At 41.3% G+C, this 24,235-nt stretch overlaps 2 protein-coding genes across 2 annotated transcripts in view; one reads left to right on the top strand and one right to left on the bottom strand.

Moving 5' to 3' along the window:
- The first annotated feature begins 6,559 nt into the window (after window positions 1–6,559).
- Window positions 6,560–19,757, top strand: slc12a1 (solute carrier family 12 member 1). Its single transcript, XM_079158669.1, has 26 exons — window positions 6,560–6,999; window positions 8,160–8,300; window positions 8,633–8,708; window positions 10,026–10,121; window positions 10,482–10,621; window positions 10,725–10,835; window positions 10,941–11,052; window positions 11,173–11,300; window positions 11,540–11,624; window positions 11,778–11,938; window positions 12,031–12,138; window positions 12,236–12,359; window positions 12,515–12,616; window positions 12,845–13,000; window positions 13,094–13,193; window positions 13,784–13,895; window positions 14,240–14,380; window positions 15,026–15,132; window positions 15,250–15,332; window positions 15,822–15,947; window positions 16,587–16,715; window positions 17,023–17,134; window positions 17,921–18,007; window positions 18,150–18,285; window positions 18,404–18,471; window positions 18,561–19,757. Exons 1-26 carry the CDS (start codon window positions 6,742–6,744, stop codon window positions 18,694–18,696), a joined length of 3,135 nt encoding a protein of 1,044 aa, XP_079014795.1. The 5' UTR covers window positions 6,560–6,741; the 3' UTR covers window positions 18,697–19,757.
- A 1,561-nt stretch (window positions 19,758–21,318) lies between these two features.
- Window positions 21,319–24,235, bottom strand: part of nav2a (neuron navigator 2a) — a gene marked incomplete at its 5' end in the record, with an annotated part of 107,419 nt that continues 104,502 nt past the window's right edge. The window contains one exon of the mRNA XM_079158634.1: window positions 21,319–24,164. Within this exon, the coding sequence (XP_079014760.1) occupies window positions 24,039–24,164 (126 nt within the window). The 3' untranslated portion in view covers window positions 21,319–24,038. The remainder of the gene's footprint in view (window positions 24,165–24,235) is intronic.

Genomic DNA, 24,235 nt, shown 5'->3' with positions numbered 1-24,235 from the left:
AGAGGAGCTGTATCTCTAGCGAGAGACACATATCAAAGCCTTGATCCAGCCTCTCCCTCGCTTCCCCGTTTCTCTCTTTATCTCTACAGCTTTTTTTGTTTAGATGGGAGGTTAGCCTCGCACATGCAGCGTGTCAGCGATGGATGGATTCATGGATATGTGTCTGAGGGCTCCAAGAAAGAGGAGTTGGTCACAGGACACAGCAGCAACAGGTCTGTGAGGATGGAACGATGATGACGGTGAGATGCTTGCTCCCCACCCCCCCCCCCCCAGACATCCTCACTTAAGAATCTGTCCATGCAGTCTCTGTCTTTCACCCTACCTCACTCCCCTCCTCTCTCTCCTCTCTCACTCTCTCTCACCATGCATAGGTGTGCAGTGTCCCGCTCATCATCCTACTTCCTTCTCCCTCGTCTGTCTTTCCCAATTCTCCCTGTATGTACCCTCCCTCTCTCATCCCCACCCCCTCCCTTCCTCTCACCCGATCCACCTGCTGCTTGAGTTCATATGAAAGATTAAGGAGGAAAAGAATGACAGGAGCAGACTTCCACCTGTGTGACTACACCAATTTCCTGATTATGTTTGGTCAATCCCCGTCGCTTTCTTGTCTAATGGAATTACGCTGTATGGCAGGCGTCTGCTCGCACGCAACAGGTACAGAGAGCCCTCTCTTCTAAACCAAACATACATAACATCACATCTTCATGAGATGTGACGTTTTTCATTGACACTATGCCGCTTTGCCTGTGTTTAACAGCTGGCTATGCACTGCGACACACTGTAATTCTAACCCGACTTCGAGGGATGTAGCCTTGGCATTGCTCATATCACTGAACACATTTCCCTGCAGTCTCCCTCACTCTTCTGTTCATGTTTGCTTTTTGTAATTTTCTGCAAAATTCCCAGAGGAGCAGAGTGAGCGAGAGAGAGAGATCGAAGTCTCCGGGCATCTGTTTGATTCCACATTCAAAAAAAGGCTATTTATAGCTACCTTTAACCCTTCACGTTTCATGGTTAGCTCATTTCACAATATTTAATTGTGGAATTTCTGTATTTTCTTCTTCCCATATCTGTTATTTCCTCCAGCCGACGCAGTGTATGCATTATACCTGGTCATATTTATTATGTTGATTAAATGGATCCTCACTGCAGAGGAGACAAGACGGCACTCATCTGAAGCCATCATATGATCTCTGTCCAGGCAACATGCAGGCTTCGAAACGCCTGACCCTATCAGAGGAGAGATGAGGCACCTAGATGTTGGTTTACCATGTGTAGCGTCCACTACAACCACTCCCTTGCTGCCATGAGCGGAAACGACATGATGGTGCACTCTCTGACTCTGGAGCAGAAGACAGCTTTTGCCTTCGTGGGGATGCTACTGGTGTTCCTGGGGCTGCTGATAGTAAGGTGTTTCAGGATCCTGCTGGACCCCTACAGCAGCATGCCTTCCTCCAACTGGGCCGATGGCATCGAGGGGCTGGAGAAAGGCACGTTTGAGTACGCCCTTACTTAACACAGGGACACACACATCCATGGATGTCCTCACAAACAGAAATGCCTATAGACACATATATATATATTTATATATATATATATATATATATATATACACATGTACACATATACACACGGATACACTTGCACACATGCAAACACACGCAAGCCACAGCCCTGCACAACCATTGCACCTGACACACCTTTAAGACATCTCTCTGTGACGGACCAAGAGACTGAAGCTGTGTATGTTGTTCAATGTGTGTGCACTTTTAGTTCAGAGCCAGTGTGGAGTCTCCCTGCTGTGTGTGACGAGTTGTCTGTCGTTGTGTGCATTTGAGCGAGTGTGATGCAGATGCCGTGTCATATTCTTTGCCCTTCTGCCAATGGGGTGTGCGTTTCAGCTCATCGATTTGCACAGAAATGGCTGAAGCTCCCTTTAAACCACACCCACAAGTTGAATGTCTGTGGACGATGAGAGGTGGATGCTCGCGGGACAATGTGGGGGATTCGGGTGCAAAGTGGGATTATTCAGATGTATTTTGAAGACTCAGGGACAAGATTCCTTATGTGAACTCAGAATGGGAAACAGTGTCTGCACCTCTGCACAGCAGAGCTGTTCTGCACAGGGGTGTATATGGTTGGATACAGGGTATTATGTCAAGCTAGTGCTTTGTGGAGTAATCAAATCCAATCTGTTGGTGATCCAAAGGAATGCTGCTTCTGCTGCTGCTGCTGCTGCGTGTGTGTGTGTGTGTACAGATTGGTCCCTTCCGTGGCATCATGCAGTGAAAGGCAACTGAACAAACTGTGATTTACATTGTGGTGTTACTGTTTCTAAATGATGCAAACGAAAGTTCAAACTGTTTACTTGCGATATTGTGTCTGCAAAGACATACAATGATGTTGATTTATGGACTGTCAACGGTTCTGTCTGTCAAGCGTTCTGTCTAAAGGTTGGCTGATGCGACCAAGCCAAAGAACTTTGAAGGGAAATGAGGAGTGGAAACTAGGAAGGACTCACTTGCTCTGCACTGCTAGTTTTCTAATGACAGGGATAAACTCTCACTCTACCTGTCTGCAGAGGAAAAGGTCACATGGAAAAGAGGGGTGGGATGTCTGTCAGCGCTGGACGTGAACATCTTTTTCCTCCTCTTCTCAGCCATCCTCACCCTTTCTCACCTGCTCTCCTCCTTCCCGACAGAGGAGGACGGGGCAGTCGTAAACAGAGATTCTGTAATACGGCAGACGTCTTGAGTGTTCCTTTGCTAATTTCTACGGTCTACGGTTTCTCCTTAGTGCTGTGAATCTGCCTTACTGTGACCTTCAATGGGTTAATGTGCCTTCATCTAGAAACATTAGAGCAACATTAGTGTGTGTGTGTGTGTGTGCGCTCGCGTGTGTGTGGCACATCATGATGACAGATCACCTGACCTGTTGCTTGCTCAGCTGGTAGTAAAGATTTCTCATTGATATAGTTTTGATTCAATGATGCGAAATAAATAGAATTTCTTCAATTTAAAATATTGGATATCTTTGTTTTTTGGCTCTCTTATTGCAATCTGCGAAGCACGTCGAATACAATGTGTGTGTGTGATCAGTTTTTACAAAGTAGCGTGATACTTTAGGGGACCTTCTTGGCTACAGGACATAGCAGAGGTGCGTAATGCATCTTTACGAAAATGTCGAGCCTTTATGTCTTCTCTGCTTCTAAACTCTGCCGGTAGTTGTCCAACGTCGCTGTGGCAACAGACAGAGAGGGAGCAACACAAAGAGAGATCCAAATTTGAATAAACCCCGGAAGGAGTAGATTCTTTAACAGGAACTTGTCGTGTGTGTGTGTGTGTGTGTGTGCACTGACGGTCTTGTGGTGATAAGGCAGGTCTTGTTCACACTCTGAGGCCAGACCACCACACACACCTCCCTCGACACACGTCACCCGTCATGAATGCGATCGTTATTGCACCATTGTCTCCATCACCTATGTGACACCCTTATCTGAAATCTATGTTAATGGAAAATAACTGACCCAACTAGTAGGAAGGGTTGTAAATCTATTACATTTTAACAAATGTGTTGCTTTGCATTGTTTTTTCATATCTCGGTGTTCAGTATGTTGTCTGAAGTTTATTTGACATACCAATCACTTCCTCTTTGTGATTTGAACAAAGATATACAACTGGCATCATCTTTGCAAATAAAGGGACGAATTACGAGGACATTTTACAGTTACACTACACATATTTTAAGTGATCTTACATTCTTTAGCACGCAACAAAAATAGATATCAGGAACAATCAAAATAATGAGAAATATTCATATTTCAGGGACACAGAAGTTATTAGGACACTGATGTAACAGACTCCTTGTTACATAGTATAGGACCAATGACTCAGCTGAATATTGCACCTTAGCTTTTGCTGATGATCAATCATCAGTTTTATAACTTGTGGTCTTCGGACCTCACAAGCTATGTCCTTGATTTTTTGTGATAAGACCAACAGATAGAATAAGCCTTTCTATTACTAGCTATCCAAACAGCAATGTAATACACAATTATTGTGAACTCTAGTACCGTAAATTCCCCAAAATAGCTTGAGGCAATCACGTCAGTGAAGTGGCCAAAGTAATTATTTTGTTAATATTATATTTTGATAATAAAAAAGGCAATATTGCTGTAACTTCATTTCTCACACTACACAAAAACACATTATCAGCGGATAAAGTGGAGAATTCTGTTGCTGCTGCAGACGTTGACCACGGTGACATGAACTAATTACTCTTCCTCAAACAGCTGAAATCCTGTTCTCGAATGAGCCGGACCCCGACTTGAAATCTTATGTCAGAGCCGTCCTGTCAAATCTGAAGCCTCAGCGAAGGCTGTGTTGGATTTTAGACTTTACCATGTTGAAAACCTCTAAGGGATAGGTCAATGATTACCTACCATGACACATATTAATATTTCATATCAGTCATTAATGATTATAAAGCCATTGTGTTTAATATTTTACTTTTGAGTGAATCAAAATGACATTTTACTATTATGCTTTTGTTATTTGCAGGTTTCTTCAGAAGGAGCAATATACAACATTCAGAGCATTAGTAGAGCAGCAAACAACTATTTGCTATATAAAGATATAGTGGAGTAATTTCTCGGATTATGCACCTTCAAATAATATTCTTTAAAAATATAGAAAATAATATCTGATGATCAGTTTCTCTATAACAAAGCATACATAATAGATCATGTTTGATGGAGACATTTCATTCTATTTCTAATTGACAGATATAATTAGCAGAACTATGCTGACTGGAGTATATATACAGCTGAGATGATTAATACCCACCCTTTTATTTATTGCACCCCTTTAGATATAGTATCAGTAGACTAATCCTGCCTCCTGGAATCTGCACTTTTGCTCACTTTTTCATATTGCAGTGAGCAGAGCAAGGTTGGATAAATTCTTCAAAGGGATTTCTTTCTGCCTCTTTTGAGCACTTTGGACTTTTAACTGAAGTGCAGATTCCCTTGTTCTGTACAAATTGGATCATATGCACCCGCTGCCACGGATTCACCATAAAGGCTACACAGTTCTCAGAAGGAGCATTGCAAAATCTGAATTTACTCAAGCAATGCAGACAAAAGTTCAGCAGCACTGATAATAAAACAGGAATCACCTGAATCTCAAGTCCAGACAGTCGGCAGGACCTGAGGATCTCTAACTGCACTAAAGACAGTGTGTATGAGGCAAAACCTTCCTCCGTTTTAACCTCAAAATAAAGTTCAAATCTGACAAAAAAACATGCTGTGGTGGAAAGTAAGTACATTTACCACTGTACTTAAGTACAATTCTGAGGTATTTGTACTTAAATGAAGTACTTAAGTTAACCACCACTTCCACCACTGCAAGTTGCGACACAGAGCCAAGGATTAATATCACCATTAAAGTCACCTGTTGCAGTCTGATTAAAACAGAAGTGAGGAAGAGGAAGAGGAGAGCTGTACATAACATTCCCTGTGGAAAATGTTCCTTCCTCAATGATACATGACTCAGTCAGTATCATTGTTGTAGAAAATCGTACCAACGTTGAGCCACTGTGTTTCCGAATGTGATAAACATTGCGAAATCGATTGTCTCCTTTCAATGTGCACATAAAAACATGTGCTGGAGTATTTTTTCTCAGCCTGCAGTACACCCAAGGTCAGATCTCGAGTCATTAGCCTGCCTTTCACTGTGTGCATAAATCACTGTGGTGTATCAGTAATAAGGAAGTTTACCTGTTAAAAGGAATCTTAAAGGCACCTTAGAAGTCATGTGGCTATAAAGAAGTGCCTCCGGCATGTTCCTGTAATTCATGGTCTCATATTAACTCTAATTTTCCTCATGAATACGGCCATTTCTTCTGCGTTAGCCGACACATTAACTTTACTGTTAGCACGTTGTGACAAAGAGAATCATTAGATAATATTAATGTAACATGATCAGTTATACAACTAAGGACCCAATATCTTAGTCACTATAAGATTAATTTCCCTCTTGTTATCACACTAGTTTTAGTGATTACATCCTATTGGTTATGAATGTATTGTTTTCTAACATCCCATACTAGCTTTATCTTTTCCTGCCACAGTAATAAACATCATGAAGGGTTTCTAACCTTGAAATCTTTCCTCCTTAGTTATTTTCCTATAGTGGGAACTTCCATGTGGATGTGTAATGGTGATTCATCCAAAGGGCCCACAGGTCTGAGGAAATACTATCCATAGCCCCATAAACGACAACCGCAGGACAACATGTGCTCTTGCCCTGCACTTCAGACAATAATATTAGTAATCAATTCTCCAGAGCTAAGGCAATGAGAGCCTTTATCTCTCGTTTGGCGTTTATGACTTGGTTAATCGTTAAGCAATGCCTTTGTGTCCCCTAGGATGGAGCAAGGACATATCTGACACCCCTCGCTCAGTTTTGTGAGGGTTGATCCAGAGAGTTAGCCAATAGCTGACAGTCAGTGTATGACCCTGGGATGCAAGGTATAAAGGTAGGCCATCTTAGACAAACCGAGCTTACGCACAAGAAGCTCAGAGCAGCAGACAAGATCTCTAGAAGTCTAGCCTAGTCCATACATCAATAAACAAGGACAGCTGCACCTGTTGATGCAGCACTCTGCTCTTCTAAAACACTGTTGGATGACTGGAGACCCACACTGCTGTTCGATCCTTGACTGTTTAAATCAGCATTCCTGATGGAGAGGCTCAGGTCTAAGGGAGGGGAGCACGATAACCCCGTTTATGATTCCACTCTGGATGGACCTCCCGTCTACGAGGACACCAACTTCTCTAACGGGGACCACCGGACGGTCCGGCCCTCGGTGGTCAGCGCTTTTGGTCACGACACTTTGGACCGGGTGCCCAATATTGACTTCTATCGCAATGCAGGCAGTGTGAGTGGTCACCGGGCCGTGCGACCATCCCTGCAGGAGCTCCACAACGTGTTTCAGAAGGTGAGTGCATGCATGTCTGTGAAGTTGTTCCTTTCTTGTCTCTCTGTTTTCCTGGTCTGCATATTCGTCCTACACCTCACCTTCTGCAGAAAGTATTTTACACCCATTTTACTCCTATATTCAAGTCAGTGGCTCTTTAACGGCAGTCTTTGTTCTGCTCCTGACCTACACGGTCCATTCACTCACTCAAAACAGAGTAAAATCAGATATGTTACAGTCGTTGACCATTCAAACATCATCACTTCCAGTGTCCACAGTTCAGCCATTAAATCTTTGCCCAAGAACTAGCGAAACTAAAAAGGACACCGCAAGTTATTTCTGGGAGCAACTGTCACACTTAGAGTGTTTAGTGCTTTTTTATTAGGCTATTATACTGCCTTGTCTTGCAAAAGAGATGGAGTTATAGGTCATTTGGATTTTATTGGCTGAACTAGATTAGCATGACTGAACGGACAAATACCTGAAAAATATTTTAGCAGTTTTCCTTTGCAGAAAATGAAATAAATTATGAGTAATGAAGATAGAGGTTTAAGCGATATTGTGTGAATGTGTAAAGACATCGATTACCCAATCATCAGCATCTTGATAAAAATATCAGAAAATGTCTTCCCAAAAGAATAAATACAACTGACTTGTAGTTTTATGGCCAAACAAAATGTATCCAAATGATTAATTCATCCAAAAATGTCGCTATTTAAACACTGATTAATAACCCTGACATGAAGTTACATGCTTCAAGTAGTCAGTAGTAGTAGACTCAAGAGGATCATTTGTGTCAGGGCAGAAGAGTCAATCAGAAAGTCATTTAACAGTCTGTAATTATCTGCATAGAAAGTTAAAATTAGGTTGTTATTGTTCTCTCTACAGTCTAATGTCTCTGCAAATGCTTTATCATTCTTTATCCAAATCAAACCCCCGTGGTTTCCCCATAAGTTCTGTCCTGTGTATTACAGAGGAGGCAAGAGAAAGCCAGACACATTGCTGCATGAAAAGACAGAAAAAGACTTTGCAACAGACATGGCAACTTCTTAATAATGACGATGCGCTTTCTTAAGATTGAAAAATGTATATCAACACCCAAAAAAATAACTATATCCCAGTTGTGTCTATAAGACAAATGTACATGTTTCCTTATGTTTGCTTCTACATTTTCCCAACAGAATGGAGCGATCTCTGTGCCAGACACCGTGGAGGACGATGGTGAGGGGAGTGACGGGACCCCCTCTGATGATCTGGAGTCTGCCATCCCCACTGACACCATGAAAGGACCAGTAAAGTTTGGCTGGATAAGGGGCGTCCTGGTGAGTTATGTCGGGTCACGACGGGTCTCCTGTGCTTTATAGACGCAGGGTCGCTTTACATAATTGGGACCTGACAGGAAGAGGCTTGATAACACAGCAGAGCCAAGTGAGGCTTTGAAGACCAGAGTCTGGGGGTGATTTGCTTTTGTTCAAGTGCTGCTGGGTCATCGTTTGTGCTGCTGGCATGAAGATCAAATAAAAGGCCCCAAAATGTTTAGTGCTTTAAAAAAAAAAAAATAGCATTTCATTAACATTAGTGTTTCTCTCACTTGACATAATAATGAATCACGATCCACACAAGACTTTGAACTTATCGCTCTTCTGTTCCACAGGTGAGATGCATGCTGAACATCTGGGGTGTCATGTTGTTCATCCGTCTGTCCTGGATTTTTGGTCAGGCAGGCTGGGGTGAGTGAGACACGGATACATGCTGGTTAGATGGAGCACACCGTCATTTTTTTGTAATTGCCATTCTCTACCTATGGCTACTTTCTTCCAATCAACTGAAAGTTGCAAGTTTTAGGGGAGATTTCCCCAAATTATTCAAGAATTCACTTTTTGACAGTTTATGCAGGTGTGGCGACGGCAATAAAATCTGACAACTCCAAATTATCTAACACTGACGGTACAACATAAGCTAAGCCAAATTGGGGAAACTGAGCTGAGACATGGGGGCATTGACATGTGGGATCTCTAAAAAAGTGAGTCAGTGGGTTCCAACACACAACACACTCAGCCGACACATTGGATCAAAGCTGACATAGAAGGCAGTCAACGTGCACAGTGTAAAAAGGCTGACTTCTACATGTTCAGTGATCACTTTAACTACACACCTGTAACAACAAACACGACCAGCCACAACAGAGACGGAGAACATGGACCAACAGTTGCTTTAAGGCCTCGGGCTGCGTTCACCAACACTACACATGGTACTCACTAGGGGAGCATTCTCCACCAACACAGGCATTCCACTCATTAAGCCAGTGCACCAACGCCTTAAACATGATCTATAACTGCACATAGCCTGAGATACAGAGCTGTCTTCTTCTAATACAGCTCAGCTTAGGTTTGGAAGTGTTGCAAATAGAGCCCTAAAAAAAAGCATGATCAACCAACATTGAAGCCAAAGATGAATCCCCCAGTTAAACCAGTGTTTTTTTTTCAGGGTGATACAGTCGTTCTCAAGCAATAGCTGACTGATCCTAAATGTCAGTGTTTTGAGAAATGAGGCGCTGTTACCAGGGATGCTAGGCATTAGTGATTTGTTTTAAGGAATATACGGTCCTCCTCTCATTTGCAGGAAGTGGACAAATTCAACTGAACAAGCCTTTCTGAGATCCCATAATGATACCAGCTTTCTAATAGTCATATTCGAAGAGCCAAACCTCTGAGAGCCAAAACTCTAAGAGCCAAACGTCTATGAGCGATCTGTGTGTGTGAGTGTGCAAGAGGCCGGGAGAATGGGGAAATTGTGTAAATGGCTTCATGAGTATGTTCATTGCTTAAGAACCTATCGATCAGCAGCTTTTGTTCAGCCAGCGTAACTAAAAGGTTTTGAGAAGCAGAAAAAGCTGCCGGCGGGTAGCAGGTACACAGACGGCTGGGACTCATAGCCTCTTTGACTATCTCTGTGTTTAAAGTGGACTGTGGGGTTTTATGACTGATTACTTTAGCGCAACGCCTGAGTAAGTTGTTGTTGAGAAACTATTATTTTGTGCATTTCAGGTCTGGGAATTGTGGTGATTGCTCTCAGCTGTGTGGTCACCACCATCACTGGCCTTTCCATGTCTGCCATATGCACGAATGGTGTGGTCAGAGGAGGTAAGACAACGCATCATCAACCCTCATGTCGCAAACCTTTCATGCAGGCACTTCACCCATGCAGAGCCTCTGCGGCTGTCTGTTTAAACAATATTCATAAATGTATAAAGCCTGAGATAACACTCACACACACACACACACACTCATCCTGACATAAAATCTTTTTCTGAGGGAATGGAATGACCAGGAGGACAGATTGTGTAGATAAAGATAAAAGGCTCAAAACTGCACCTGAATGTCACCCCTGGAGGCCTTGTCTCTGTTTTACAGCCTCTAAACTTGTCCCGACATCAAATCAATGAATCAGTGATGTAGTGATTAATCATCCACCTCTGTTATGCTTCATCTTGTCATTTTCAGGAGGAGCCTACTACTTGATATCTCGCAGTTTGGGGCCAGAGTTTGGCGGGTCGATCGGTCTAATTTTCGCCTTTGCCAATGCGGTGGCTGTAGCTATGTATGTGGTGGGGTTCGCCGAGACCGTGGTGGAGTTGCTCAAGGTGTGTGTGTGTGACGTTGTAATGATCAGGTGACTGAGGAAGGGGCTCGATGTTATGACTGTACACTTATCCGTGCCTCTTTCGTCCCTTCTGCCGCACTCAGGATAACGCCGCCTTAATGGTGGATGAAATAAACGACATCAGAATCATTGGCATTATTACCGTGGTGCTGCTGTTGGGCATATCAGTTGCTGGAATGGAATGGGAGGCCAAGGTGAGAGATGAACATTATGCTGCTTGTTTTCTACAATCTCTGGGCTTGTTGTGGTAAAACATCCAAGCACAACTTTAATCTGTTTAATTATTTTTGGACACGCAGGCACAAATTCTTCTACTCGTTATCTTGCTGGCGGCCATAGTGAACGTATTTGCAGGAACTCTCCTTCCTGCAACTGATAAGAAGAATTCCGAAGGCATCTTCAATTATGAATGTAAGACACCCTCTCCAAAACAATTAATGTCTTCACGACAAAAAAGTCTAAAAAATGTGAAGATTTGAATCAATCACAAAGCCCTGTTCACCTACATTTTGTGTTCTCCCTCTCTCACAGCGAACATCTTTTTCGAGAATTTTCCTCCAGCTTTTCGGGACAATGAGAACTTTTTTACAGTGTTTGCCATCTTTTTCCCTGCTGCAACCGGGATCCTGGCTGGAGCAAACATCTCCGGCGACTTGCGGGTAACTTTTTCACGCAGATGCCACTGCATAAGAGCCATGCATAGGAATCATTAGCTGCTATGGTGCTATAGGTTTCGAAACAAAATGGTGGAGGTGATAAAAAGAAATTCTCTGAATCAAGTGATAGTATCTGTAGCTGTTTTACTTTAATGATTAAATATATGTTCACGACAGAAACAGTCTCCATCATAGTCACCATTATGCTTGGAATATGTTGAAACACAGATTTTGTTTTACAGGATCCCCAGGCTGCCATACCTAAAGGTACCTTGCTGGCCATCCTGATAACTGGTATCACCTATGTGGGTGTGGCCCTCTGTGTTTGTAAGTACAGTAACCCATGAAACGCAACGCCAATGAGAAACGTTACTAATTGTGTCTTGATAACACGTATAAATATGAAATAACAATATTTGGTGTTTCTGTGAGGTTTGTTGTTCCTAAGCAATACATCTGTTCTTCTCTCTGATTGGTCAGCTGCCACTGTTGTCCGTGACGCCACAGGAAACATAACTGACATCATTACAGCTGGAGCCTCGTGTAATGGTTCGTCAGCACTGGCTGCCTGTGAGCTCGGCTATAATTTCTCTTCCTGCGCAGTAGAGAAATGCAAATTTGGCTCGATGAACACCAATCAGGTACACAGCCGTTCAAACTCTATTCTGCACATAAGAAGGAGCTCCTTCATTTGTTCATCTCTAACACTCTCCTCTCTTCACCGCTGGTTCAGGTGATGACCATGGTATCTGGCTTTGGTCCCCTCATCACTGCTGGAACATTCTCAGCCACACTTTCATCAGCCCTGGCTTCCCTCGTCAGCGCTCCCAAAGTCTTCCAGGTCAGTAACTTTCCTCTGATTGCAGTGCAAAGTTTCAGAGGAACTCTCCCTCATTGCTCTTAACTCCTGAAAACACACACGCTCTGTTTCTCCTCAGGCACTGTGTAAAGACAACATCTACAAGATCCTGCACTTCTTCGCCAAAGGATACGGAAAGAACAACGAGCCAATCCGTGGCTATGTCCTCACATTCATTATTTCTGTGGCCTTCATTCTCATTGGTCAGTTCAACTGTCTGGCACATCCTATCTTTATCTTAAATTAGATTTTAAGCTCCAAATGAACAAATATAAAAATGACAAACTTTTATGCTTTGTGAAAGAAACTAAGCTGATTTTCAAATATGAAATATGCTTTTTTTTTTTTGTCTCTGTAGGTGATCTCAACACCATCGCTCCTATCATCTCAAACTTCTTCCTGGCATCTTATGCCCTCATCAATTTCTCCTGCTTTCATGCATCCTACGCCAAGTCTCCAGGTGGGTCTGTGAATATATCAACAAAAGGCACTTTCTTAAAAAACTTCTGAAAAACTTAAGACGTTTCCTGGGAGGAACTGAGTGGAAATGGATTTGTTTTGAATTCAAAGTAAGATTTTAATACTGCCTGTCCCTGATCATGGAAGTTATATTTGTACAGTCCATTACCCGTCACTTGTCCAAAAGTCTGCAGTTACTAAATGTGGTCTTTCTTCTGCCATGCTTCAGGTTGGAGACCAGCATATAAATTCTACAACATGTGGCTCTCGCTGTTGGGCGCATTGCTCTGCTGTGTTGTCATGTTTGTTATCAACTGGTGGGCTGCTCTACTCACGTACGCCATTGAAATCCTCCTCTACATTTACGTCACAGTCAAGAAGCCAGGTGAGACGCTCGTAAGAGAATGCACGTTTGGAAGCACATTCATGATGCCTGCATGGTAGATCTTACCTGTCAGGACTCCTGTTCTCTCTCCAGATGTGAACTGGGGTTCGTCCACGCAGGCGGTGACATTTGTGAGTGCGGTCAGCAACGCTCTGTCTCTGTCTGGTGTCGAGGATCACGTCAAGAACTTCAGGTAAAAAGTCTGCATCGCATCACTGGGGGTGCAAATATATATATATATATATATATAAATATATATATTCAAAACAATAGAACCTTTTCATTCCTAGAAGAGGTACCTTTTCTGGTGAAAGCGCTTTTTGAAAAGTGAAAAGTTTTCTGACCCTCATCTTGGTGTGAGACACTTTAAAACTAGTCTATTTCATCAGCATGCAATATTTTAAAGACAGGATTTTGGGTCATTTGAGCACTAAGTGTACTTTCTGTCATTGATGAAATGTCCTGGTTTGTTTTCAGTCTTATTTGTCTTTTATGTGAAATTGTTATGTTTTTACGTTGTTTTTAACTTTTTGCTGTTATCAGTGTTTTTATGTGGTACGCCGCCATCTTGAACAGGCCTCTCTTGTAAAAGAGATTTAAAACCTCGAAGGGATTAAACCGGATGAATACAAGTTTACAAAGAAATTTATAAAATAAAATAAAACTTGTTTTTAACTGTAAGATGTATAAAAAGCAGAACCGTTAAAATCAAAGAACATTTTAAGAAAAAAATACCAAGTCAATATCAAGTGGCATTGAAACACATTCTTGATTCTTTCTCAGGCCTCAGATCTTAGCACTGACGGGCGCAGCACGGGCCAGACCAGCTCTCCTGGACCTGGCTCACTGCCTCTCTAAGAACTATGGACTCTGTCTCACCTGTGAAGTGTTTGTGGTAAGGTTCTATTGTTATCTTATTGTTTGCAAATGTAAAACAATGGATATTACCACGGCTGCACTTATCCTCTTCCCCAATTCTTTATTTTATACGTTTTACTTTATATCAAACTTCTATTCAAATCAAGATTTGCACATCAAGCGAATATAAAAATTGTGCCGACTTCACATATTCATGCAAATATCAAGCAGGGATGAATGAAATGCCAACTGTCTGGATACCTGAGACTAAGGTTAAGGGTCAGTTGTGTCTTCTGAATATGAAAAAGGTGTACTGCTCTTTAAAACACACTCTTTAAAACACTTCCACTCACATCCAGCTGTATGTTGTGATCTCTCCAGGGTCCGAGATCAGAGATCCTCGAAGAGATGAACGCTGGCATGGAGAAGAACCAGCTGTGGCTCCGGAAGACCAAACGCAAGGCATTTTACGCTGCTGTGGCCTGTGAAAGCTTCAGGGAAGGGACTGAGAGCCTGCTGCAGGTCAGTGCTTTAATTTACAACACACTTCTTCAACTGGAGAGACCTCCCTCCCCCCCCCCCCAAAAAAAAAGACCTGCTAACCCATTTAATTAATGTGTAACCTGCGAGTTTTGATCGGAGGGGTACGGTGGGATGAAACATTGCAGAAACAGGTTTTATTGACCAATTGTAACCTCACAACAGCGAGTATCTATTGCTGTGTTATGACTCTGGACTTGTCTTAAGGATCCGGCTGGGACATTACTGCAGGGGGTAGAAGAGGAGAGACTTAATGAGGAGCAGGGAAAACATTCTTATGGCTCGGGCTATCGCTCTGGGGAGATAAAGTCCCAGTTCATTGTCAGGATTGCTTACTTCAAACAGCACGGCAGATTAAGAGCTATAATTGATTAACACTGCAATGGATGAGTCCCTGCAGAAAAAGTTAGATCTGCTGGGTGATCTGGTCATCATTTCTGGCAGTAAAACAGCTTCACAGCCGCCTTGTGTGTAGGACATGTTGAGTTTTTTTGTTTGTTTCTCTTCTCCAGTTAATTAGGACTCCAGGTTTTTACAACCGCAGGGTTACACTGTGCCTAGTGTTGCTTCAGTTATCTGATCTGGGGTTTTATCTTTATGCTATGAGTGTTGTGCTTTTCCTTACAGGCTTCTGGTCTTGGCCGCATGAAGCCTAACACATTACTGATAGGCTTCCAGAGAAACTGGAGGACTGCGGGCACAGAGGCGGTGCAGAGTTATGTGGGAATACTGCAGTAAGTCACAAACAAATACACAGAAGCACATGTGACAATAATGTACCCAATAACTAAACATAGATGGGAGAGCTTAGTGTTGGACTGGTGTCCTCATCTTCTTTCCGTTTTTGACAGTGATGCATTTGACTTTGAGTACGGGACATTGGTGCTGAGGATGAACCAGGGACTTGATGTGTCGCACATCGTGGAAGCAGAAGGTCTGTTGAAAAACTTCTTCTACAAATACTACTACCATACGATTTAAACACAAATGTAGGTGAGGATGAAAAACAATGGCAGGAAATAAGTGGCCTCAAAATAGCAGCAAATATTGATACAACATAGCAGAATAATTCAAAAGAAGAAATAGAGTAGTAGTCCACCTGAACTGACTTTGAATCCAGTTTGACTGCTTTAATTAACCAGAAGAAGAACAAAAACTCCACTGCTGCTGGACTTTTATTCTCACAACGACCCAGAGTAACGGACAATAATAAAATGACACTGATAAACCAGGACACTTTGTTCTGTAGATTACTAAGTATTTATAAAGGTCGGGTAGTTAACAGATAAGATGTTAGAATAAGTACCAGCTTACAGCCGAGCCTCTGTAGAGATCTTTACAATACCAAAGATAATCGTTGGCAATGTCACGTTTATTCACAGACACGTGTATCATAAACAGGAAATGTCTTCTGTCTTTTCAGAGGACATGCTAAAAGCAGCGAAGGAGCAACAGGAACTGGACAAAGACGTGATGTCGAACGGTGGGAAAGCAAAAGGACTGTTCAGGAAGTCCAGGAAATCCTCTAAGCAAGTGCTCACGACCAGAGGTATCTCTCCTTTGAGGTTATTTCTCTCTGATCAAATCTGACCTGACATTTCAGAAAGGCCTCCATCTATGCAATGTAACGCACAAAAAGACAAGTATGATCTTTGAACATGTGGGGAGAGGAGCTACGTCAATATGAGGAGGAGCGTGAGATCATATTTCCAATGATGTAACATACGTTTAACAAATGAAGCCAATCGCACACATCTTATTTTGGAAACATCCCCACCACTCCCATTGAGATATAACTGAATCAAGCGCTCCCACTTAAGATGTCTCTGAGGGTGTAATCCAATAATATGGCCCTTTTCGTTCCAGTTTGAAGAGCATCCCTTAAGAGCAGCCCTTTAACCGAGACACGAGGGTGCTTTCAGCCTCTCACTCGATCCGTCTCTACATCACTCACACACACACACACACACACACCAATGAGCTGTGTCCTGGCAAGACTGCAATGGTCATTAGTATGCAATCTGGAGAGATGTCTGTTCCCGCTGATGTAGAGTCAGCTCCTAATGTTGATTTGCACTAATTTCCCCATCCAACTCAACTCTCCACGCTTCACCAAAGAACAGGATTGCCTCCTACCGTTCCTCTCCCTCATCCGCTCCTCATTTCTCGTGTCTTTTTTCTCTCTCAGTGTCAGTGTGCGGCCCTCCGCCCCCGCAGGTTGCCAAGATGAATGAGAAGCTGTTGGAGGCCAGCGCTCAGTTCCAGAAGAAACAGCCTAAAGGCACCATTGATGTGTGGTGGCTGTTTGATGATGGAGGTAGGTGTTGGCTCCCCAAGGCACCCTTCTCCTATGTTTCTCACTATAAAAAGAGACAGGTAACATTCTCCCTCATACTAATGCAGACAACGTGCAGATGGAAGAGATCAACGTAAAATTAACAACACCCGGACAGTAAAATGAAACCAAAAAAAGGGGGGAAAATGGTAAACTAGAAGTTATAAATGCCTATAGATCTTCTAGTAGTAGACAAATAAACTGACAAGTGCAAACATATAACCATCTTGGCAAATGTGAATTACCAAGATACATATTGAACAATAACACCAATTGGTTTCTCTCTCAGGTCTTACCCTGCTGCTCCCCTACATCCTCACTACCAGGAAGAAGTGGAAAGACAGTAAATTAAGGATCTTCATTGCAGGGCAGCCTGGACGCTGTGAGCAGGACAAGCAAGAGTGAGTAAAAAAACGTTATAAATTCTATCTTAGAGCTATAGTAGCCAGCTCTTTATTCTGGCCTCATTGTGCAAAAATGTCATAATAGCCTTTCAGGATATAGTAATGATGTCTGCACCTTCTGTTAGCTGTGTTTTCAGGTTTTAGAAAATCTAGGCTAAGCTACTAGCTACATTTTTCTCCATCTCTCTAATAGTTTGAGCTGCAGCTGGGACGGCTACGGTTAGCAGAAGGCTATTAGCATTTAACTTTTAGCTGTTATACAACTATTATTTCATCTCCATCTTTGAAAGGCTTCTTCAATATTGTTCAAATCACGAATTTCCGATATATCGTGTCATTGGTATTACAATCACGATTACTCTTTAACAGATCATGTTTAAATGAATAAATAACATTCGAACAGGTTACTGTATGAAGCGCATGCTTATACTCGTCCTCGTCTCGTGGGAGGGGCTGACAGGTTGGGGAAAGCTGCGGGATGTGGAATGTATATTTTCTGGCGTGTTTTTTTTTTTTTGTTCAACCCTTTCCAGAAAACTGCTTCCCCGTGGGTAGCGCTTGAATTACAATAAGCTGAAAGGTTATTATGAAATGACGCCAAAAAATACATTTTCTACCCAAGCTTTAATGGCTGGAAGTTAGATTTTGGGAAATGAATTGGCAAAATCCAGATATGAAGATTCATGAGCCAACAACATCTTTACAGGAAGCATTAGCATTAACTTGAAATAGATACCAACATCCATATGAAGGTTAATGAGTGTGTGATAATCTGTCTTGCAGGATGAAGTCTCTGTTGGAAAAATTCAGAATTAACTGTACGGACATCAACGTCATCGATAACATCCACGTCCCACCCAGCGCCGACAGGTAATTGACAGTTATGATAGTGACAGCAGACCAGATGGTGCTGCAGAAAGAGTCAACTTTAATCACCTAGTATCTGCATATTATAAGAAAGAAAAAAACAGCTTTCCAAATTCAGCTCATGCTCTTATCTGCCTTCCTCCAGCTTTAAGAAGTTAGAGGACATGATTGAGCCTTTCTGTCTGCATGAGGGGTCTAAAGACACCGTTCAGGCTGAAGCCATGCGAAAAGAGCAGCCCTGGAAAATCACTGACGAAGAGCTGAGCACCTTTGAGGAGAAGGTAAACCCACTGACACTAAGTGAAGACGTTACATACGTAATCATGTATTAGTTTGGTTTGGAGGTGGGTGCGTTAAACAGCAAAATTAGGTTGAAAAGTAAATTCTGCTGTTTTACAGACCAACCTCCAGGTGCGACTGAACGAGGTGCTTCAGGAAAACTCCAAATCAGCCAATCTGATCATTGTGTAAGTATAACCAACTGTTGCCTGAATAACATTAAAGCTTGGTAGAAACGGTGTCTAACATACTCTCCGTGTGCCCTCACCCCCTGCAGGAGCATGCCCATTGCTCGTAAGGAGTCCGTCTCTGACTTCCTCTACATGGCCTGGCTGGACATTCTGACAAAGGACCTTCCACCCACCGTGCTCATCAGAGGCAACCACAAGAGTGTGCTTACGTTCTACTCCTGAGCACCCTGCACGCTATAAGCTAAGCTATAAATGAGATTAATGGAAGTACCATAATGATGGACCATGTTCGTAAAGCACACCAGAACCGTGGACGATGTTATTCAGTCCGCATGACCAACATCCACGATATAAAACACAAGCAGTTTCAGTAAGGTCCTGATGAAGGCTTTCTTACTCACAAGTGCTAAGACAAGAAAATATAAGACATATCTTTAAAAAAAACACAGAAAAAACTATTTTCAATCACAGCTAAACCTTGTAAATATTTACCCATTAACCCGTTTTTATCACTTTGTCTGGTGACTTTGTCTTGTGGCAATTGTGATCTGGAAAACCAGCCAGTACACTGTCTGGCTACCAGTGTAAACTCTTAATGCCGTGCTGCCCTCAGGGCTTTGTATGAATGCTGTCAGCGAGGAACAACAATAAAGTCTTAATGAAGAAAAATGCATGTCTGACATTGAGTTTGTAAATGTCAGACAGTCTGAATTTGAATTTAGGAGCTCAGGCAAAGTTTAACCTCTTTGCAGAAAGTACAGAACAAAGGCGTAAGGCTCAGATATTGTTATATTCATAAAAAGCTTATATTTTTTGGTGAGAACAAAGTCGGACCAAACGTCTTCCTAACTCAAAGAACAAAGCCAAAGACACAGGCAGAGACACGAGGCTGCTTTTCAATGGTTACACTGAGTGACTGTGTTGCCTGCTGCTGTGATTGTAAAATACATGTATATAGTAGATGTCTGAATTCACTAGTAGCTATTTTTGAAGCATAAAAACCTGTCTTTTCTTAAATGATTGCGTCCATTGTTTTAAACCATGATAGTAATGGTTTGATTATTTTTTAAACATTCCTTGATATTTGCTGGGTGTGAAATACTCTAAAGTTGTTTCACCATTCCACATTATACAGGCTACTGTTTAAATATTTAAATATGTTTAATGTTTCAGGACAATTAAAAACCAATTATTCTGTATATTTTAAAAAACAATTCTTGCTATTTAATTATATAATTTTGATTACCTGATATTAAGGATTAATAAACATGTTGAGCTGCTCATATTCTTGTCTCTGTCATTTATTAGTTGATTTGTTGAGATAATGTTTTTTCCAGGGAAATGTGTCAGTGGAATGGGAACCTGCTTATGTCACAAGCTATTTGTACATTACTTGAGTATTTCAATTTGTATAAACTATACTTTAAATTATCTATTTTTACTACCATTGTTGTTGTAACAACTTAGCACACTGGGGTTTGAAAGATGCAAAATGCAAGAAAATGCAAGAAAAGCAACTACAAATACTAAATACTTTCTGATTTCTCTCCGTTTCAAAGACACAGGGTTTGGGGGAAATCTGGCATGGCCACAAAGAGTTGTTTGGAAACTTAATCTGAAACAAATACATATATTTCATGCTATTGGCTACATTTAATTATTACAATTTACAATTACAATTATGTATTCCAGCTGCCTTATCTTTTTACTATTTATTCAGAATTTGAATAAGAATTCCGATTACACTGGAGAAGATAAATTGTAAAAACTCTCCTTCTCACTGTCCCATTAAGGTAATGACTCTGAGCATCTAAACCAAGTTTGAGTTTGTATGATTAAAGGGCCAGACTTTTGTCATGTTTAAAACTCTTTAACCTCAGATTGATGTCATCACATGTTTCCACACAGATGATTCCTATAAGTACAGTTTTCTTTGCTTATGTTGAATAAAATTGTTGATAATGATGTTTTTGTCATTATTGAAAATGGTGGATACAGTTTCATGATGAAAGACAACGCAGACCAAAAGAAAGCTAAGATAAGAAAAGTTTTTAAAAACGAGGATACTTGCTATGTGCACATTTAACTTCAAGCAAGGAATCTGTCTGTCTGTGTGTATTTGGGTATGTTTTTCACATATCTCGAGTAACAGTTTATGTCATCGTCTTCACACTTGGTGGGTGTATTGCTGTTGACCAAAGGATCATTCTACAACCAAACCTTTCTTCACTTCCCAGGAGCCAACGGGCAAGGGCAGACAGCCTCTATACTATTTAATGATTTTTTTCTACATACTAAACCAAAACATTTTTGACCTTTTTATGTTTTTTATTAAAAAAAAGTGACATACCTTACTACGACTTACTAAGGAGACTTACTAAGACTTTTTTGGAAATAATTTTACAATGAGTTCTACACAACCTTTTTCTACATATCATACTAAAACCTTTTAAGGCAATTGTTTTTAAATGCTGTACTATGATTTATAAATACTTCTTTAGACATACTACATTTTTGACATACTAAACTTTTAAATGCCTTTTTTGGACATTCTATAATATGACCTTTTATAACTTTTTTCAACATACTATACTATTTCGTTTTTGACGCGGTATACAATGAGATTTGTTTGACTATTTTCAAAAAACTATGCTATACGTTTTTTATGACTTCTTTTGACATACTGTGCTATGATTTTTTTTTACATAGTCAACTATGACTTTTAAATGCCTTTCCAGAAATTCTATACTATGAGTTTTTAAAGACTATTTTCTTTTAATTTTTTAGGACTTTCTTCACATAACATGACATAATATACAATTACTTTTTACAACAAACTATACTGTTACATTTTTTTGACATTATTACTTTTTATGATTGTAAACATTTCCAAGTCCAGTTTTTTTTAAGGAACTATTTGACAAAATTCAGTCATAAATAATCATTAATTTTATTGAATCACAATAACTTAAGACTAGTACAATAAGCCCTGGACAGACCAGTGATGACAAACTGCATCAATCTGCTCTGATGTAAAGAGACTGTACACAAAATACTCCTTTTCAAGTCCCGTAACAAATCAGCTAGAAAAAGTCATCAAAATGCTGCAAGATAATCAACTATTTACAAGGTTATGTTACATACAAAAAATGTACATAGCAAAGAAGGCTTAACATTCATTGAGTTTGTGAGTAATAAACTGACAGACTGGGCAAATGCTTTCACAACATCCACACCTCTTAGAGCAGACTTTACTCGAGACAAACAGAGAATCAGTCTCTTTGTGCTTACAAGTACCATAGCAGGAGAGCCTCTAGAATCTACAGACATACATATGGACAAAGAACATAGGGCCTAACAAATCTGATTCCATGCTGTATATTTCGGCAGTGCTGAAAACTACGCACATTCAGCTTTTGGCTTCCATTTGGAGATCAGAATGAATGTTGCATAGGATCTGTGAGTAAAACACTGAATGCCATGGACGTTGTGCTGGATGACATGACCCCGGCTTTTAAATAGCGCCTGCCCTTCCCAGAAGGTAGGCTGGGAGGTTTTAGGAAAATAAAAAGTACAATATTCTTTACATTTTAAGCCACAGAAATAACGTCAAACTGTTTTACATCATCATTCAACCACAAGTACCTTTATACCTTTTAACTTCTGATTAATTATATCACTATAAACAAAGCAGCATATACACTAGTTTTCACTTAATTAGTTGAACATGTTTGTTAGGACAGTTTTGTCACAAATCACATAAAACAGAACTATGAGAGTGACGAAAGCACAGTTAAAGGATGGGGATGAGGTATAAAATCAACACATCTTCTTAAACTTCCCTCACCCAATCAACCTGCAAAACGTTCAAATTTCGAGCACCAAAACACATCAATATATATTTATTTCTTGCTAGTGGTCCAAATATTTACACCAGCTTCACAGCACTGGGTTATACATGCATACACTTTAATTTGAAACCCAAAGTACTGCTTTTCATTCATGTCTCAATGCCGTAGCGTTGGTGTTTGATATGACGAGAGGTCGACGCTGCTCCTCGACAACCCGAGGTGCTCGAGGAGAGAGTTGACGCGGAGCCCTGTTAGGTTTACAGCCATTTAGACAAATAAAAAAATCCGCTAATGCACATAGTCTGTTAGAAAAGAGTAAGGCATTGTTTGAATTCAGTCCAGCACCAAAAGAGATTTGTGCTACAACAGCCTGTTTGGGCCAATGTGCATGGAGCTCTAAAAGGATTACGAAGTAGTCAAAAGTAGAAGTGGTGGAGCTGTTGTTTGTGAAGTTACACAGAAAGTTACAACACAGATGGAAAAGGACATCATGACAAACATGGTACTAGTTTAAAGGATAAATCCAGCCATGGTGAAAGTTTGTTTCCAAGCTAGTGCCCTTTACTACTGAAAGTCTTAGGAATCTAAAGAGATTTAGTCCTTTAGTCTTGCTTTGTAAAATAACTTATAGATGTTAGTGTCTGTGTTTACAGCTGTGTGTTTGGCCAATACAACTGTATGTAATGTACTTAATGTTATTCTGCTCCTCTACTCTGGTAGAACCACAGTTTGTCAGACAGGCTGAAACCACTGCAGACCTTGAGGAACAGCACCGTATGATGTGTCAACTTAAAAGGGTCAGCAAGGGTTGTGGTGAGAATATTTGGACTTTCACATTGTCCTGGTGGTGATGCAATGTTGCTACAGTTTAACTAACTTTCTTATTATCATGTTTATATCACAGATTTGCATTTTTAAACACCAGTTCTCTTTTGTTTGTGTCCATGAAGGGCTTTGAATGCAGACATTTAACTGAAGAACAGTAAAGGTGTATCTGATGGGAGCTATTTCTATCTGGGCTCTAAATTACTTTTGGTGGATTCACATCTGTGTCATGATACTACACCACATGAATCAAATCAAACAGTGAATAGAGTTTGGGATGTATTCATGAACATTCACTGAGGAGTTTTTAGAAGTGTGAGTGGTCATGCTGTGGGACTTAACATTCACTTTGCCCTGATTTATTCTTCAGCAACCACACAGGCAACTCTAGCCACAGAGGAGGAGGAAGAGCACAAAGCTGCTGGCTGTTCATCCATCCAACCAGCAGCCTCATCGGTGTCCTCAGTGGCTGGTAGTTCAGGCTCACCGACGCTCCAGAGACACGTGTCTGTATCGCCATCTGCAGGCAGCTCAGACACACTGCAGCTGGGCAGGAACAGGAGTATCCTCGCCTGATAGGAGGACCGCTGGCTGGTATATGCTGATGACGGTAATGATGGCGCCTCACCAACATGTGACAGGCTGTGTGCTTTTATTCTGTCTGTCTGAAGTAGAAGTCAGGCTCCTGACAGAGGAGCCACTGGCCACAGCGGTGAAAAAAAACAAACTAAACAGAGCAGTGCAGTAGAAACTTGTTGCCTGTTTTCTGAAATGCAATTTGAACCTTTCTTAACTATTTGGGTTACCTGCACCCAAATTAAGGTGGCTGGATTTTACTCTAAAGAAGATGTTCTCACAGTTGTTGTGAAAGCCGATCCCAGTGTTACATCACAAGGTGGACTCCAGCGACGTGTCCAGGATGTCGTCGTGGTGGCTGTTGCTGTTGGAGTCGCTGTCGTAGCTCTGCGGGCTCGATGACGTCGCCGCCTCCTTCAGACGCATCAGCATGTTCATCTGTCGCCAGAATCAATGTGTCATTCTGATCACGCTTTACAACTCAGAACAACTCAACGTCCACTTAGTGT

The sequence above is a fragment of the Pholis gunnellus genome (genome assembly GCF_910591455.1).
Source record: "Pholis gunnellus genome assembly, chromosome: 1".
Lineage (NCBI taxonomy): Eukaryota > Metazoa > Chordata > Actinopteri > Perciformes > Pholidae > Pholis > Pholis gunnellus.
The sequence above is the reverse complement of the archived record's forward strand: the minus strand, read 5'-3'. Positions and strand labels throughout refer to the sequence as shown.